The sequence below is a fragment of the Ceratosolen solmsi genome, unplaced genomic scaffold (genome assembly GCF_000503995.2).
Source record: "Ceratosolen solmsi marchali unplaced genomic scaffold, CerSol_1.0 scaffold54, whole genome shotgun sequence".
NCBI lineage: Eukaryota > Metazoa > Arthropoda > Insecta > Hymenoptera > Agaonidae > Ceratosolen > Ceratosolen solmsi.
The window spans coordinates 19,161-36,306 of NW_011948462.1; the positions used below are offsets into that span (position 1 = coordinate 19,161).

Genomic DNA, 17,146 nt, shown 5'->3' on the forward strand with positions numbered 1-17,146 from the left:
GTTTAAATACAATATAAATATTTTACACTATTACACATATGTATTATTTTTTTATTTGTATAATAGATACTGATAAAAGAAGGATAAATATTTTATGCATACTTATTTGTAAAAACTTTAGTTTATATTGAAACCTATCTGGACGTTATACTTTAATTGGCAATGAGTTTATGTTTCCTATTTATTAAGAAATCTACCATAAATAAGCTTAGTTATTAAAATTGACATATAAAGATCATTCCCATTAATAAGCTTGTTCATTTCCACTTTCAATTTTAAAAAGATAAATTGTAATATTACAGATACAGTTGAACACTGAACTCGGTGGTAGTGCGACAAAGAATTTTTAAAGCTATTTTTATCATAAATTAGAATTTATTATGTATCTTCAACACTTTACTATATTAGTTTTTTCAATCTTGATCATAATGTAATTGTTTCAACTCTTAATACGTGCATAGAAGATACTTGGCCTATATCCAATTATGTATTCACGTATAAAGACCTTTTATTATTATCAGGTACTTTGCAGAAAGTTGACACTATTATAATAGATTATCAGCATATATGTATCCATTCCAGTCCTGAAATTATTAAAAAAAATAAAAGTAATGTATTTATATTTTTGAAATATAATATAATACTACATATTTAATTTTTATAATTTTTCAGATAAATTTTTGAAACTTTTGTTTGGAACCATTTTATTTTTAATCAAGCATACTATTAAAATCTCAGCAGACCATTAATTCATTATTCTATAATGCTTTCTAATAGAAAAATAATATGTGATTGTTCGGGATTGAAGCAGTCCCATGAATTTCAAACAAAAGAAAGGTTTAAATCCGAACAGTGATATATTAGTAAACATTTTTCAATACATGTTTATATATATCTTTGATTATTATTTGTTTGACTTTTATAGGTGTTTATTTTTCTTTAAAATTGAAAAATAATAAAATTTATGAATAAATAATTTTACTTTATGAATAATAATTTTTATAATAATTTTATTTTCCGAAACTCTTTGACTTCTTGGCTCGAACTTCCAATTTTTCAATAGCTTTAATTTACCGCCCGCCATTGAGGATGCTTGGAAAGGAGTTAAGTGGATGGGCTATAGAAATACATTATGCGTTTCTTCGAAAATACGGTTTATTTACAGTTACACTATTCTTTGATTGGATTTATATATATATATATTGGAAGAAAATACGCTATATTCGGTCACGTTCTTGCAGTCGCTTATAACTGGTCTTGTGTTAAATAAGTTGTCTTCTCGAGTAGCTTCCTTGAGATGTTGATGTTGTTATTGATCTTGTAATGATCAGCAACTGATTATGCACACTCCTTATTATTGAGTGTGATTTGTGCTATTAATAATAACGTCATACTAATCTTGTAAGAACTGCTAATAATTTAGGTCGCACATACTTTGTGTACTGACAGTAGTACAGTACCCTTGATCTGATCCTGGGATGAGTAGTTCACCATTATTCACATTCCAAGTGAGGGAGTGTATCTTGGGTAGTCTGGCGCTTTCGTGGTATGAAGGAGATAACGCTAACACCCTTCAACTGTAGCACAGGAGGGTTGATGTATCTTCCTTCTATTGGTGTGTTACTCAAAATTATTCACTACTTTATCACCGTTTAATGATAACCCCCTTCTTTCTTGGCTTCTCCATGTAGACAGCGATTGTATCTTAGTTGTCCCCACTTTTAAGGCCTCTGCCATTAATTCCTTTCTCAAGGAACGCCTTTGCCTTAGTTTTCTCCAATAGGAGCACGTTGATCTCGGCGGCACGACTGAGTGTGCGTGCCTCTGACTTCAGTCTTACGTCCTCCGAGAGAGGTTGGCTTCGACAGTGGCCACTTTGGCAAGAGCGCCTATAGCGTCAGAGCTTTCAACTAGGATGTTCACTCTTGTCTTGGACTTCGCGTCGAGAGGAGCTCTTAACTGAAGAGTCCTAGGAACGCTTAAGTAGCGTCTCTAGCGACAGAGCCATCATTTAGAAATCTCACGCTTTTCTTGGACTTCCTGCCGAGAGCAGCTCCTGGTTAAATGTCGCCGTTTGCCTTGTATAAGCCGCATCATGTGGTCGACTGCATAATAATGGATCCGTTGTGTCTTGTTACATCGTATACCTTGCGTGTGACGACTATTGCCGGATGCCTAATGAGCTGGATTTTTCCAGATAACCAATGACTCGGACCTTACGAGATGTTTAGCCACAATGACCATTTCGGAGATGTTTGACGACTTGGTTATGATTATATGTCTTACACTCTCAAAAAGTTCTCATAATCTCGCCTAACTATACCTGTGGCATCCTTGTTAGCTGACAATAAAGGGTCGATCATTACGCTCGAAACAATGGGCGCGAATGTGGTGCGAAGAACAATGGAAGTGATTGTGCACGTGTTTCATATCAAATATACCGACTTTTCTGAACCTCCAACAACTGTTGGAGAATTTTCGTAGAAGTTATGACCGTTAAATAATTTCTTGAAATGATAGTCGTTGGGATCTTTTCTGAAATGATAACATTTGAGAGACTCTCTGAATCTCGAACACTTCACACGAAATCATACGACTTATAGTATAAAACTTTGTATACAAAAAGGTAAAAAACATTGAAATCCACATAATGGATTTAGAATATATGTGACAATCAGCAACTTATATATATATATATATACAAATACTCTCAAATATATGAAAGTATATTGATTATAAACATTTTTTCTTTTTGCATAATAATTATTAACAACTATATTAACTAAGATAACTCTTTTTTCATTATCGTAGTCAAGTAGCCTAAAATTTAATTGTATTAAAAAAAAAATTAAAAAAAATTTTAATTGAGAAACACAATAAAGTAAGGTAATCTATATAAATTATAACTGAATTTTTGGACAATTTATAAAAGGTAAATTAAGTTGTCACATCATGGAGGTAGATGAAAAATCAGCTATTTAAGTTACATGAGGTGATCCGTAATGGTATTTGGTAAATTTATATTTATTTATTATTAGTCTTCGGGATTGAAGCAAGTTCCAAGACCGTCGATTGTCGGCATCACAGCCTTTTAGATCTCAGATTTCTGTAAACACTTTGGACGAGACTTTTCGTATACTTGTTATTTTTTTGTTTCAAATCGCCCGCAATGTTTACATGGTCTTCGGGTAATAACATCGCCCGAAATTCTCTAACGTTATTACGCCTTACTTTTTCTTTCGTCAAATTCTCAAAACATCCAGACTTTTCTTTCTGCGCCTCATGTAATATTCCAGTACAACAACGACGATGCTTTGTTATCAGCTAAGAGAGCCGCCGCGTGGATATTAAGGCAAGCACGCGGCGTGCCTTGCTCTCTTGCCAAACATCTTTTGCCGAACATCTTGCCGCGAGCCGACTGGAGTTTACCGACCATAGTGAACCGATCTAATCATCTACCAATAGAAGCCATGGCACACGAGTCTCGGTCTGCCCTCAGCAGGACTGACATGGAACGGTCAGTATTTTCAGTAGAGCCGCCACGGAACTATCAAGCCTTCGGCTTCGTGCGCGTATTCAAAAGACTTATACGCTCATTGTAAATCTACCTCGCGCTCACTTAACTGTTATTACGGCTCAGTGTTTTAGTATATACTGTGATGACGATACGTGGCCACATATTCGGTAGTCTACTAAAAAAAATTTTTTTAATAAAATGTTACGTGGCAATAGTAAGAAAAGAAATATTTGTTGAAATTAAAAGATATCTTTTAAACTTTTTATGAATTTTATTATTTTTTATTTATTAGTGATAAAATGAAGAAAAAATATATAATTGTAAAGTAAAGAATTTTTTTATTGCAGGAGATAATAAATTTATTATAAATATTTTATCAAATAAACATTAACAATCACGTATGTAATAAGATGTGAAAAACTATTGTATGTAAATTAAACAATCGGTCGATATACTATTCTGAATAGAAATATACAGTTTTTAGAAATATATTTAAATGAAATGAATGTTGCTGTTAATATTTAAATAAATATTTTTATGAATTATTATCAATGATGAAAATAAGAATATAAATAAAATTACCGTTTAGTCAGACATCAGTCTCAATACTTATACAGGCAAGATGTATATTATTATTGTAATGAGGATTGCAGATTGATTTCTTTATAACATCTGAGCGTCTTAATAAAATACCTTCTTCTAGTTCCATTAGATCAGACGATGATTCTGACATTGAATTCTTTTTCATAGTTTGGCCTATAATGATATATTTAATACTCATTATCATGTTTAGTTTAAAAAATTAAATATATATATATCAAAGAAATGAAAAAACTTACCCAAAGTACCTGGAAGATATGGGCAACTAGTTACATGATTAAAATTTTGTGATTGCATTTCCTCTTGATCAGTCTCTCGGTGATAAAAGTAATTAAAATTTGAAACAATTACTGGTACTGGTAATGCAATTGTTAAAACACCAGCTATTGCACATAAAGAACCAACAATTTTTCCCCAGACACCCACAGGACTGAAACAAAAAGTTGTATATTATAAGAAATAAAATTTTTATATATATAGTAAAATAAATATACTTATTTAAATCGAATAATTTTATAACTTCGCAAGAGCAGTTTTCTGCTTCTAGTTAATTAATAATATGTGTTTATTAAAAAATTGTAAGGAATTTAAAATTTTTTTTTAGATATACGCATATTATAGTAGCATGCATTTTCGAGAAATTACAAAGTATGTTTAGGTACATGTTGTTTGAGAATGCGAGAACGCTTAAAATGCAATAAAACATCTGGCAAGCAACATCGTAAAATTCATATTAGGATTTAAACTTTTCTGCTCATAATTATTTGTACTAGTGTCATAAAACATCTGGAAAACTCCAGTGGAACGTGCCTTTGCTTCACAGAGCAGTGAAACAAATAGGTTTATTGCTGGGAAAAACCCTTGAGTAGATTCCAAACGAATATCACTCGATACATGAAATATCGAGTACAAAACATTTCTTAAATTCATTGCAACCCAAAAATCCCGAACGTGCGACAACTTGTATTAATCGCACGTCCACTTAGACTCATTAAGACAACACTTATTGGACTGGATTATTTTCTGTGTGAGTCACATCTGGTCGGTCGCCTCCGAAAATGACCACGCCCAAGAGGACCCTTCATCTAGCCAAGTCCAAGAGAAGGGAGAAGCAATCAAGAAGAGATGACCAATATCAAAAATTCCCCACTTCCGACACTTCTCTGATTAGCATATTCGGAAATGAACTCGGAAGGAAGTGGAGATGAAGGCGTGCATAATCTATTGTGCTGCCTTAGAACGACCTCTGATTGGTTAATTAATAGAAGAAGGAGTTCCTAGCGGAGTGGGACCAGTGAAGCGTTTAAGATAGAAAAATGTAATGTACCGATACGAACACTTACTCTTTCCAAATACTTCTTACAGTACAGGATAAGTCACGACGTACTCTCACGGAGGAGGACCGGAGAGACAAGTGACTTTAGCTGAGTTTTAATATGAAGTTCTTTCTACGATTGTGAATTAGTATACCGTTGAATTAATCTCATCAAGACTAAATTGCATAGGACCTGACCACTTGCAATCTCGATTGGAGATCAGGAAGTCTCAGTCTTTACAGCTAGTATAAACTCTTGATTTCTCAGCTTAAGCAAAGAAGGACGAATTAATGTCCAACTTCGCAAGCTTCCCGGACATACTTTAGCGCAAGACCAGCTATAAACGCCACTGTGGCTATTAATCCCTCCAACAATAAACTGTTCCCGTCACATGGCGCACAGCTTCGCATAACCTCTATTTTGGCGCTCTTACGACTAACATTAGAAGCGACTGCACACGTGTTAAATAAAACCCGCCAACAGTGCCACGTTCAATCAACGCACCATAACAACCATAACCTCAAGTAATAATATTCAATAGATTATAGCCTGCTTCATACATAGTTAATATATTTCAACACCACAAGATTATCAAGAAATACAAGTTCTTTTGTTATTCACCTTTTTTAAATTAATTCAAATAAACAGAAATAATAAAGACATGTGTTTATTATTAATCAGTGCATTCACCCTTTACTTGCCCGGCAACCCCACATAACATCTAGTGGATTTTTTGTTCTAAGTTAATTATTGCACGTTTGGCTGACAAGTTGAATTGTGGAATTATTTTCCGAACACATGGTTATTTTCATTGTACATTATTTTTTTCTATTTTTTATCCCTCATATACTTCCGTAATTAATTTGGTTCATTTTATGTTTACCTTTTCCGTTTTCTTACTTCTTGTTTTTCTATTTGTTCATTTTAACATGCATATTTTTTGTCTCTTCTTATAATTAGTTTTATATTTTTTTCTATGTATTTCTTGCATTATATGTAAATATTAATCTATTTCGCCTTCTTTTATTTATATATGATGCAAGCTTGTTTTTAAAAACAAATATATTCATTATATGATTATTTTCATATAGAAACCCTTGACTTTCTAGTGGATACATTTTGTTTCTTTGATTCTAATAATGGTAGTCCGGCCCTTTCGTATAGTATGAAGGTGATAGCGTCAACGCTCGTCGACTGTAGTACAGGATGGTTGATGTATCTTCCTTCTGGTCAGTGGTCATTAGTCTTTACCCATAAGTAAGAGCTCCCTTCTGACTTGACTTCCCCACACAGATAGCCCTTTGCTGCTGTGTTGTCCCCACCTTTAACACCTCTCGCCATGAGTCCAGGGAGTTCCAATCAGGGCACGCCTCTTTTCCCACTTCCGAAGAAATTAGGCTTAGACAATGACAATATCGAAATGAGTGTCTCTGGCGGCAGCGCCTTCATATGGAAGGCTTGCTCCTCTCCGGGACTTAGCGAAATTGGGGGGGGGGGGGGGGGGTGGGGATTTTAGGAAATGTTTTTCACTCAATTATTTTCAAATACTTTAACTCTCGAAATATTCTCTCATAAACAGACTCGCCGCGCTCTTTTTGTCAAATAAGAAGGGTCGTTTATTGCATTTAAAACAATGACTACGTCTGTAGCGCGAAGAATAATAGAAATGGTTGTTCACGAGTATTTTCACGAGTATAGTAATACAAAACTCAAGAAACAAAAACATTCAAACATCACCTAAAAATCATTATAACACAACTAATGCAATTATCGTAATAAACGACAACGATTAACGAAACTATTTATTACTGAATATATGCACTATTCTGTCCACTTGCCCGCAATCCTTCCATCAACCATCTGGGAGTTTCATCTAACTGTAGATATTTGGCCCTCCTAGCCCGGTACTCTATTTTTAGACAGAATGTGTTTATATGGTTTCGATAATAAAGAGCTCGCAATCAGTATTAACCTTGCGCAGAACAATTAGTAAGATTGATTCAAAATTTCAATTAACATGAATATTAAAAGTAACAGGCTCATTTTTAAGCGCTCGTTACAAATGAGAATTAATGATAATAAATTGAATGCTTTACAGGTATTACGTACGTGAAGATTATTCGAAACTTTTTAAAATTTTTAATATTAAAGATACTTGTATATAGAAACGGGACTTGGAATTTATAATTTGTAATTTTTTGTTTAATAATTATGTTCGAATGTTTCCTTACGAAACTTTTGAATAAAAATAAGATAATAATCGCCTTTCAATTGTACACTCTTATAGTTTGCAATAACAATTTCATTAATAATAAATGAAAGAATGGGTTTTGGGTGTGGTGAATTGAGCTTCTTTACATGATCTTCTGTAGCGAACGTAACTTCCGAGCCATTGTCAATTAAAAGACGTGCTTCTACCGTGGTCGATGGTGAGCTAACTTTAGTCATGGCAGTGGCCAACAGGGTAGGTAATCTTAGTGGTGTTGATAGAGTGACGACTGCACCTTCTCGTCAGGTAGTGGTGTTAGAGGTGTTGATGATAGTCGGTGATGAGCTATTGGATTTTTTACTTGCCTTTGATTTACTATCTTCGTGTAATAAGGTGTGGTGTCGCCTTTTACATCTTTTGCAACTGCTGTTTCTCTTGCATCGATCCTTTGGATGATAATGCAGACATATGGTACATTATGGTAATTTTTTTTTCGATAAATTCTGTATATAGAATTATATCGTATCTTAAATTATTTATAACAATAAATATTCACGGTAACTCATAATAAACTACTGCTGTGCTGAACTTATCTTACATCTTTCTTCAATTTAATAGAAATGTAAATAATGTAAATGATTATATAGTTGCATAATAAACTCGATACTGTGAGCTTTTTCGTTAATTCAATAATAATAAATTTTATGAACTTGATCATTATCTTTTAAATATATATATATATATATATATATACATCTACTCATATGTAGAGATTTAATTCGAACATTGTTATACGTTACGTTTTTTTATACAAATTTAGACGACAGATTTCATTTTATACGGCATAGCTAAATTTTCGGTTCTATAACTATATCTTTTTAAATGCGGTTAAATCTAATATAAAACTGAGAGTTTTAAGTCTATTTAATAAGTTTGGAATAAGCTCAATCAATTACATAAATTTACAAGTAAGTGTGCAATGAGCTGTGAGATGCCTTTAGGAAGTTATCATTGTTTTGTAACATGAATTGTGTACATTTAAGTAATGAATTTGCTAAGAAATTTGATACTAATATACATTATATTTTATTCGAACGTAAAATCTAGTGCCATTCATAATAATGGATGGAGAGTAAAGTATCAGAGTATTATTTTCTAAACGCTTCCATATGAACATTGACCGGTAGCAGTCCATTTATTTAATTACACCAATCAGCATCCACTGACTGTATCATGCAACGATTAATTGGCTTTTTCTATTATTGCCTCGAGAATTATTGTTAAGTTTCATTAAATACTAAATTTTTATATTTATATATACTATTAATTCTTTTCTTATTTAAATAAATTTTAATTTTAGTTTAATATCAGTAGTACCTTTAAAATAATGTTTTACTCATTATTCCATTTAAAATATAATTATACAGTTGTATAAATCTACGCTATATGTGACTGAATTATTGGATATATAAAATGTATAACCAACATAAAGAAAACCTACATAAAAAAGTAATTATCTTTAGAATTAAAAATATTTAATAATTTTACGAATACTTATAGTTTTTTTGTATAAACCAGAATTTTCAAAATTTATAAGAATATACTTTTAAATAATGAAAAAGAGCGAAATATTTTAAAATTAATATTAATATATATATATTTCAAGAATCTTCATAAAATTATACTAAATATGTAGTTAATTTGACATTGTGAATAAATATAAAATTTTAATCTAATAAATAAATACTTTTATAAATTATTTAACTTTGTTATATTTTCAGGTCTTATATCACATGTTTGAAACTTATAGTGAAATGGGCCCTCACAGAATTTCATATTCAGATGTTTTATCCGGATTTATATCTTTTTTCGTTGTAGCTATTGGAGGAACTATCATTGGAATTATCTGGGGCTTTGCAACAGGTTTTGTTACAAGATTTACAAACCAAGTTCGTGTAATAGAACCGTTGGATGATAATGCAGGCATATGGTACATAGGCTCTTTTCGGATACGAAAGTCTTCCTTTCTCTTACTGGCGAGTCTATGAACTATTGATATGATGTAAATGCGTGATCACCTTGCCAGCAAATACATGGTGCGATGCGTTTTGAAACTTCTGGCGGGCTAGATTCTTTAGTCTGTATTCCATACTGATAAGTCCGTACTGGTTTCTTTTTTAATATTTAGAGAATCCGTAGTCGATTACTCTTCAGAGAGACAGTGCGGAATAATTCCAAACTCCGCGCCAAGTTCGCGCTAGCTGATGCGAGTCTTGCCGGCTTACCCTCATCTTAGTTCAAAGTCTGACGCTTACGAGTCTACTCAGCGTGCCATTTAACGCTCATAGCAGACGCAATACATAGCAGTATCCTCAGGAGGTAAAAGCCTTTCAAACTCTTACTTCCAACTGAATAACTATTGCAGTATATTGTATATCAGAATATTATATATCAGGACTAAGGTACGCTTGCTACTACCTGAGTTTATTCTAACTAACAACAGTTACATGTGACGCACTGCATTACAAAAAATTACAATTACACAACTTCAACGTGCTCACACGAACAGCGCGAGTGTCAACGAATCAAATTTCGCGCCATTCTGTGCCCACAAGAATTTTCAGTAATTGATAATAGTAATACTAGTCAACGTCCTGTAATCGGATAAATAACAGAATAAACAGCATATAAACCAATGATATTTATATTGAATTATTATAATTTCACTTCCACTTTGACCTTTCTTCTGCTATTGCTATCACATAACATCCGTGATCTCTGAGTTGTCAACGGCATCAATTTGTATCCTTCGAACCGGTCTTGGTAACGCAAACCGGAACAGCGAAAACATTTTGTACATGAAGAGAGTAACGTGTTTTAATCAAGTACAAAATTATTATTAATATTTTTGACTAATACATATGTGACGCACGTGCATTAGAAATTGGAAGATCATTGTAAAAAATATACAAAATTATAATACAAATTTATAGCTTGTACATACAACACAATATTGTTATATTTCTGTAAAATATTAATTGTGAAATAATAAGAATTTTATATTTATCCGTAGCAAGAGCTTTTAATTTTACAGTAATTAGTTTAATAGATTAAATATTAATTAAATTATTTTATATGTTTACTACATGATAAAATTAATTTGCTTACTAATTAGAACGAATATAATATTTTTATCATTTCCTTTTTTACTATTTATCTTTACCTTTAAAAATTTGTGTGCGTACATAATTCCTTTTGCATAATTTAATTTTAACTATATTCATTTTTACTAATTTCATTTAATTAAAATATTTTTTTATCTAATCCAATATATAAATTTCTTGCAATTTAATGCTACAGCTGCCATAGCGCAGCTATCTTTATAATACTGAAGCCAATGTATTATTAAAAGAAAATATAGAAAACGCAATCATAATTACATAGAGTGTAACATATAGACATACATAGGAAAGTTAAAAATAGCTTTTAAGAGTATCCAAATTTGTTTATAACCGACAAGACTAAGTTTTATTCATAATCTTGGAATAGATGTAGTTGTTCTAATTAATTTTTGTATACCTTTCAATAGAATGACAATACAGAACAATAGTTTGTTTTATAATACTTTGTTAATAAAGATTTAAAAGTTAAAAGAAATTTTAAAAGAATTATTAATATGAAATTTATTCTAAATTATTTCTATCTAAGTATTTATTCTAAATTCATTTAATATATATGTATGTTTGAATATATTTATTCTCAGCTATAATTTACTGAATATATATATATTAAAATTTTTAATTATATTTAATGGTTCTATTGTGCTAATAAAGCACTGTTAAAAAATAAAAGAATATTAACATATAAAACATCTGCGTTGATTATCTATTAAGTATGAATACATGAAATCGAAAATAAAAAAGGCAGTGAAAAATACAACTCAAATAATATCGATATAATATCAAATGAATCGTAAGAAATGTTCTTCTTTTCGTATGACAATTTCAGAGTTATATATGCATGAGAATTTTTTTTTCTGTAAATAATTAGAAGCGACTTCATGCAATCAAGGATAACTATATGATGAGTAGTGAACACTGAAATAACGTTGTTAAAGCAAATAAAATGAAAAAATATATATACTATACATATAATGGATTTTATAATCTTTATCATAATTGATCTACATAAAATTATCTCTAAAGTTACATTAAAAGCGAGTACATCATACGTCATGTCGCCATATCCAACTGTTGTCATTGTAACAACTGCCCACCAAAAAGCGTCAGGAATAGATTTAAAGAAGGAATTTTCAGACCCAGCTTCAGCAAAATAGACAGCAGATGAAAAAAGAACTACACCTGCAAAAAAAAACATTGTGTCTATTACATAATTAAAAATTTATATAATATATATATATAGACATATGCGAATTTTAGTTTCAATGCATTCTATATTTTATATAATAATATTACGATTAGGATATTTCTTAAAAAAAAATTAAAAAAAAACTAACAAAAATTAAAAATTCCTTAAATATTATATTATACTTCTTAATCTAACTTTTTGTTGGTAGTTTTTTTCCTATCCCATATTTTATATATCTATAATTATATTATACAAATTATCTTTTAATCAATTTTTAGAAAAAATTTACTTTATCGGTATATTGGTAATAAATGTATTTATTTTTTATTATCAATAAACAAATTATATTTGTTGTATACATTTCATACAGTAAAATATATGTTAATTATTTAATTATGTTGTAAAGCTAATAAATGTTTAATGTTTAGCAGATAACCTTGACTATATCTGGTAATAAAATGGCCACTTCTCCTTGCTTAAAGTACAATGGATGTATTTAAAATTACTAGTTAGTTTGTAGTTGATGACTTTAGTTTTATATTTAGTAACAATTACTAATTAATATTTATTTTATACAAGATTTATTTTTAAAGATTATATTATAATTGAAATGATATTTAAAAACAGCATTTTAATAAAGCATTGCTGAATTTATACTGATATTTAAATAATTCTTTTTTCATAGTAACATAATTCAATAAATTGACAAATCAAAATTATTTTACATATATTTTCACAAATTCCGTTACAAGTAATCATCTGAAATTACATATTTTTATTCATTTTCATTTGTAATAAACTTATAAATATTTATTTACATTTCACACAGTCTTATATATTACACTTACTTTAATAATATTCCACAAAATTAAACTTTTGTCAATAAAATAATGCTTAATAAAGTAAATAGTAAAGTAAATAACTATAATAAAATTGATTTATTATATCTATGCTAACAAATTCTACATATAAGTGATATTGATTGTGATATTGATCTATGAAACTACATAATATCAAATCTACTATTTTCCATTATCAAGAGAATTTTATTTGTCTTAACATGGTTCTTAATATCTATATCTCTTTCTTAATTGTTTTTTATTTTGGTTTTAATAAACGAATAGATAATCTTCAGTATCATTTAAGAATTTTTTTTTCTTTTCCAGGTGAACTTATAATTCTTTTTTAATTGTTCCATATATCATATAACATTATATATGAAATAAGAGATCTGATCAAAACAGAAAGATCAAAACAGTTATAGAAAATAAAAATAAAAATAAAATATAGATAAAAATTTCATATATATAATAACCAATCTATATAAATGTATGATATAATAAAACAAGAAAAGTAGAAAAATAAGATAATATTAAATCCTTATTACTTATCAAGAACAATAGTTACTTTAAAATAAAAATGTTCGAGTAGAAGATATAAATATGAAAAATAAAAAAATTTAACTAAATAGAAAATTCTATATTTTATAAGGATGATATATGTTATACATAAATTTCATATATTTCGTAAAAAATCTTTATATTTAAATTCTAATTTCTTTATTATTGATATGTATTAACTATAAAATGTGATAAATATTTCTTATTTAAAACGTAGCAATAATTTAGAATTTTAAGATAATATAAGTGATTTTTTCTTATTTTTATGCATCTATTATATAAGAATGAATAATATTTACTAGTAAATTTGAATATTAACATTTGATTTTTAAAATATAAATTTTACAATATTATATTTACCAATGAAGAGAAAAAATATGAGAAGGCCAAGTTCTCTCATTGATGCCTTCAGTGTACGACCCAGGATTTGTAGACCTTTACTATGTCTGGATAGTTTAAATATTCTGAATACTCTGACTAATCGAATGACTCTAAGAATGGCAAGTGACATTGCTTGATTCGTACTTTTGTCTTGTGGGCTAACTGGAGCTTTTGGCAAATTTAACTTATCTTCTTCTTCAGCTACAACAGTAGCCAAAGTAATAAAATACGGTATTATTGCAATTATATCGATAATATTCATTACATCACGAAAGAAATTTAACTTGTTTGGACAAGCTAGGAAGCGCACTGATAATTCAAATGTAAACCATATAATACATATTGTTTCTATTAGGAAGAATGGATCCGTGATATCTGGTACTTCATCTTCTTCGATCTTCGTACCATTAGTAGTAGTATTAAATACTCTGTAATGTTTAAACTCCGGAAGGGTTTCTAGGCAAAAAATAACTATTGATAATAGTATAACAAATACAGAAATTATAGCTACAACTCGTGCTCCTTGTGAACTTTCAGGATATTCAAATAATAACCAGATTTTTCTTTGGAATTCATGGGATGGTAACGGTTTTTCTTCTTCTTTAATAAAACCTTCGTCTTCTCTAAAATATTATAAATTAATTTTATGAAAATATCATAACACATATGTGTACATATGTTTTTTTAATAAGTATGATAAAATTATTCTGAAAATTTTTTAAATTATTACAAGTTATTGAATATTTATAATTTATATGTTTTATTATAAATTTTTCCAAGCAATAATTTGTAAAAAAATCACATTTTATTATTTATTATGTATGTTATAAAATTTAAAAAAGATGTATTTACAATTAAATATTTATTACTTTCAATTTATATTTATACTATTGGCTATATTGTATAAATTTTATTCTATTTTTGTATAATAAATTTGTTTATTAATAATAAGTTTTTAATCAATTTATTTCTATTATTTAAAATATTTGATATAATATATAGTTACGATAATAGTACATGAACTGACAATAATTAGTATTTAAAAGTATTGAATTTTAAGGTTTCATTATTTAAAAGATTAGAATAAAATGTTGAAATTGATATTACATTATTCAATCAAGTGTCAAATTGAAGGATTAATTTTACAATGTTTGCTTTCGTTTACTCATTTTGTTTAGGATTGGAGCACTTTCCAAGACAATTAATTCTCTGAAATTTGTAATCGTTCTAGCTCGCGAAATCGTAAATATTGACACCGAAATTTCGATTTCTAACGTAAATTAAAATTAAAGTTCCAAATTAAAATTCCGAACGTCCCGTAATGTTTATCTAGTTTCCGCATAGCAACTTGTTTTCCTGGAGTTCTTGAAGGTTCTAGAGCTTTAGTCTCTGACATCATGCAAGACTTTCGGCCTAGCAACACCTATGCATTGTTGCCAGCTAAATCAGCTGCTATGCGGATATTTAAGGAAGCACAGGACGAGCCTCGTTCTCTCAGTAAAGATGCCATGACTGCATCACGGTCTGTCTTGGCAGGACCGCCATGGAACAGTCGCTATCTCTTAGCAGAGCCACCATGGAACGAACAAGCCTTCAGTTTCGTATGTGTATTTAACAGGCTTGTAGGCACTCATTGTAATATCATTCAGCCAGACTTACAGCTATAAGCTAGTTACTCAGTTACGTCAATAGTGAAGCCGTTATAATTAATACACGGTCAATTTTCAAGTGCGCAAAAATTAAAAGCAGTCAAGAGTGCTGATTGCATTACAAGAACATACACGACTACAAGAAGCGCAAAATCTGGGCACTTGCTTCGCGCACTTTCTTAAGTTAACTAAGAGGAGACACGCTGAACTGCAAGAAGCCACTACACTGATTTCTGTATACGGAACTGTATTCTAGATTAAAGCACCACAATTTCTGTATAAAATGTCGTTGTATTCAGATCTGTCCTCTGGATTTAAGTATTGAGACGTCACTGTAACCGAAGCTGCACTGCGGGTTAAGGAGACTATACCAAGAGAACCCGGAGATTTACAACATCCATCCACGACTTGCAGTGCACGTTATCTCCACATGAGAAAACCACTAAGAACGGTAATATCTCAACGATTCTCATCACCAACATAATTGTGCGTTTGTAAATCAAACATCAATAAATGGCACGAAAAACAATTATATTGATTACTGAATCGAAGCATTAACCTCTCACTTTTTCACACTGTTTCACCAGTAAAATGAAGGATATGGTCTAATCCAACCATCTTCGTCTTTCGACCACCGGGTGACTCGAATTCCGAACACATTTACTTCTATCAATCGGTTCTATAACAGTAAAACAACAGTTATAAAATTGAGTCTCTAAATTATGTATACATTTTAAAATTGAATGAAAAATTCTATAATAAAATTGATATTTTAATAGAATTTTATTTCAATCCTTGGATATAATTTAAAAATATAAATACTTAGCTCAGTTCATAGTTGAATATTAAGTTTGAGCATTTTTTTACTTTACTCAATAATACCAAACAGTTTTTGCTGTTGATATTATTAAAGGACTCAATAAAATTATTTCAGTTCTTATTTATAAATTAAAGTTATTCTATATATGTTGAAATAAATTAAATAGTAAAATAATTTAAGTAGAGAAATGTGTTAAATACAAATAAAAATAAATTAAATAGTTAGAAAGGTTAGCTAAATTAAGTCTGTACAAGTTTTAGAAACTTACATGCTTCGAATGGAAAACGGTGTGAGCCAGTTTGGATTTTATCTTTAAATAATTAAAATAGTTTTTTACGAAAGGATTTTTATTTTACAATTGTAAAAATTACATGAATATAAATTAATATTGTTTATTACTTTAACAAATTAGTGCATTAAATTTAGAATTTAAATATACTATTAGTTATTTTGAGTAATAATTGTACAAATTAATTATATTGTTTTATGAGTTCTATATCTATTAATTAATAAGTAGATACTTTATTTATCATTTTCACTTTGTATATGGTGATTTATTTTTCCTGGAATTAATGTTTCGACCCATATTCTATATATTTTATACTACGATTTAAAGATTATATTGATTAAATTGATTATATTAAATTATATTGATATTAAAAAAATATTAATAATTTTGTTGTTATAATTTTATATTGGGCGCACAATAAATTTTTTAGATCTAAAAATAGATTAATTTTTTTATTTAAATAGTTTTAAAAAATATTTAATTTTTGGGATCAAGAATACATGTTTGTTATATTTTAAACATATTTAAAAATAAATTTTATCATACTATTTCAACAGGTTTATATTTTTATAAATTAGTTTTATATATTTATTATTT

The 17,146-nt window shown here is 29.3% G+C and overlaps 1 protein-coding gene across 1 annotated transcript; it reads right to left on the reverse strand.

Moving 5' to 3' along the window:
* Positions 1 to 387: 387 nt before the first annotated feature.
* On the reverse strand, positions 388 to 14,419 carry shaker (potassium voltage-gated channel protein Shaker; the record flags this gene model as incomplete). The annotated part of the gene is made up of 5 exons (XM_011505524.1): positions 388 to 584; positions 4,100 to 4,273; positions 4,357 to 4,547; positions 11,874 to 12,003; positions 13,771 to 14,419. Coding segments are annotated over 4 exons (1,137 nt in total), but the record flags the coding sequence as incomplete, so codon positions are not given.
* Positions 14,420 to 17,146: the final 2,727 nt, after the last annotated feature.